Genomic DNA, 2420 nt, shown 5'->3' with positions numbered 1-2420 from the left:
AGAGTAAAGGATGTTTTTATCAAAATTAATGTTGCCCTCCTAACACTAAACAAAAAACATCCCGAGATGAAAAGAAAAGAGAAAAAGCAACAAAGGCCACGTTTCAAGAATGGCATACACAAGACTTTCGTATTCTTTATCACAGAATTGACGAGACTCTGCAAGAAACCTGGAATTCCTCGCAACACGTTTGACACTTGGGTGCAACTTGCCCAGAAATACGCTTACAAATTGATTCGACAAGTCCGTAAAAAAAGGTGTAAACAACCAATCGACTAACACAATTCCCGTGAATAAGGATTTCCTTGCGATTAATTAAACCAAAATAACAGAGAATAAAGACGAAGGAATGATAATGTGCCCAACAGAATACAAGAAGTTAAGCAATGTATAGCAATGTGAAAGAGAATCAAGTTATTACCTACAGAACAACAGAATTTCAACATTTATCACTTTATCAGTCAAGGCACTAGAGTGAGAGACTTCGTACAACTTTGGCTGAGTTACAATCAGATTTGGGTTATTGTCAGCATCATTATGGATGTTATCATTATCATTATTAATTTTAGTGTCATCATTATCATTATTATCATAATCATTGATATCGTATTAGCACGTATCGGTGTGGAAAAATTAGTTATAATCATTGATATCATATTATCACGTATTGGTGTGGTAAACTTTTTATTTTATTTTTATTTATTATTATTATTTTTTTTGTAATTCTATTATCATCGTATTCATTGTTAGTACCATCACACTCGGTTATAGTAGCAGCATTAGTGGGCACCGATTTTAAATGTTTTGTTTTCTCATCATCATTATAATCTTAACACCATTATCATCATCGACATTGCTGTTATTCAAATTATCTTTATATTTCTGTTTATTTATATTTCTTCTCATTATGTGTACTGCACAAGTAGCAGCAACAGTAGTATAAGTTGCTTAAGTGATATTGTTATTATCATTATTATCATAATTATTATGATCATCATTACTATTATTGTTATTATCATCATTATTATTAATATTATCCTTATCATTAACATTATCGTTATTATTACTGTTATTGTTATTATCATTCAAATATTATTATCATAACCACCACCCTTATCATTATTATCAACAGCTCTTATCATAAGTTGTCAGATGAACAGCCTCGTTATGCTTGTCCCTTTGGTAGTTCCTAAAGTGAAAGAAAAAAAAAATGTTATCCGTAATCATCACCATTATCATCATTAATGATGATGATATAAAAGAGTGATCAGGATCATATTGATAACGATCATTATCATGATCATTATTATGATTTTCTTCATTACTATTTTCATCGTCATCATCATCATTATTGTACTTATTATTATTATTGTCATTATCATTATATCATTATTAACATCATGATTATTTTCAGTTTTATTATCATCACTATCATTATGATAATGATGATAACAGCGATACTATTGATAATAAAAGTGATGATCATTATCATCATTATCTATAATTAACACCATCATCATATCGTACACGAGAGAGAGAGAGAGAGAGAGAGAAAGACAGAGAGAGAGAAAGAAAGAGAGAAGAGCGAAGAGATAAAAAGAAATAGAAAGAAAAAGTGAGAGAGAAAGAGAGAGAGAGAGAGAAAGAGTGAGAGAGAAAAAGAAATAGAAAGAAAAAGTGAGAGAGAGAAAGAGAGAGAGAGAGAGAAAGAGTGAGAGAGAGAGTAAGATAAAAAGTGAAAGAGTAAGAGAGAAAGAGAAAGAGAGTAAGAGAAAAAGTGAAAGAGTAAGAGAGAAAGTGAAAGAATAAGAGAGAAAGAGAAAGAGCAAGAGAGTGACAGGAGAGAAAAATATATAGAAAAAGAAAAAACAGAGAGAAAAGGAGAACACCCCAACACTAACCTCCTCCTCCACTCTTAGGTCCTCCTCCTCATCCTCCACTCGTCCTTCACTGAGTGAGAGCTGATTTCTGTTTCTCCTCGATCCTCATCCTTGCTCGCCTTTGCCTCCTCGCCATCAACTTATCTTGCAAGTTCTCGCTGATGCGCTTTGAGTTTATCTCCTGCTCTCTGATGAACATCTCCATTTCCTGCTGATGCTGCTTGGCTAGGTCGTCCAGCTGGTCTGTTAGGGAGGAGGGAGGGGAGTGTAGGTTGGGGGATTTTTATTTTATTTTGTTTTATATATCTATTTGATTATTTATTACTTATTCATTGTTATTAGTATTTTTTGATGGTGGTATATATATATATATATATATATATATATATATATATATATATATATATATGTATATATATATATTTTTTTTTTTTTTTTTTTTTTTTTTTTTTTTTTTTTTTTTTTTTTTTTTTGTGGCCTCATTAATGGTATGGTTTTGTTATGTTGTTGCTACTGTTACTAATATATCTCATTATTATC

At 31.1% G+C, this 2420-nt stretch overlaps 1 protein-coding gene across 5 annotated transcripts in view; it reads right to left on the bottom strand.

The window, feature by feature from the left end:
- Positions 1 to 675: 675 nt before the first annotated feature.
- Positions 676 to 2420, bottom strand: part of LOC122258402 (uncharacterized) — a 146256-nt gene continuing 144511 nt past the window's right edge. For 2 of the 5 annotated variants that reach the window (XM_086556008.1, XM_086556010.1), the window contains 2 exons: positions 1902 to 2123; positions 680 to 1189 (listed from right to left, as the gene is read on the bottom strand). In XM_086556008.1, the coding sequence (XP_086412134.1) occupies positions 1948 to 2123 (176 nt within the window). In that variant the 3' untranslated portion in view covers positions 680 to 1189; positions 1902 to 1947. Of the gene's footprint in view, positions 1190 to 1901; positions 2124 to 2420 lie in introns of all 5 variants that reach the window. The other 3 variants (XM_086556009.1, XM_086556007.1, XM_086556011.1) reach the window with 2 other exon arrangements.

The sequence above is a fragment of the Penaeus japonicus genome, unplaced genomic scaffold, assembly GCF_977035675.1.
Source record: "Penaeus japonicus unplaced genomic scaffold, GWHDUDI00000001_assembly GWHDUDI00000031, whole genome shotgun sequence".
NCBI classification, from domain to species: domain Eukaryota; kingdom Metazoa; phylum Arthropoda; class Malacostraca; order Decapoda; family Penaeidae; genus Penaeus; species Penaeus japonicus.
Note: the sequence above shows the minus strand (reverse complement) of the source record. Positions and strands in the feature narration are given on the sequence as shown.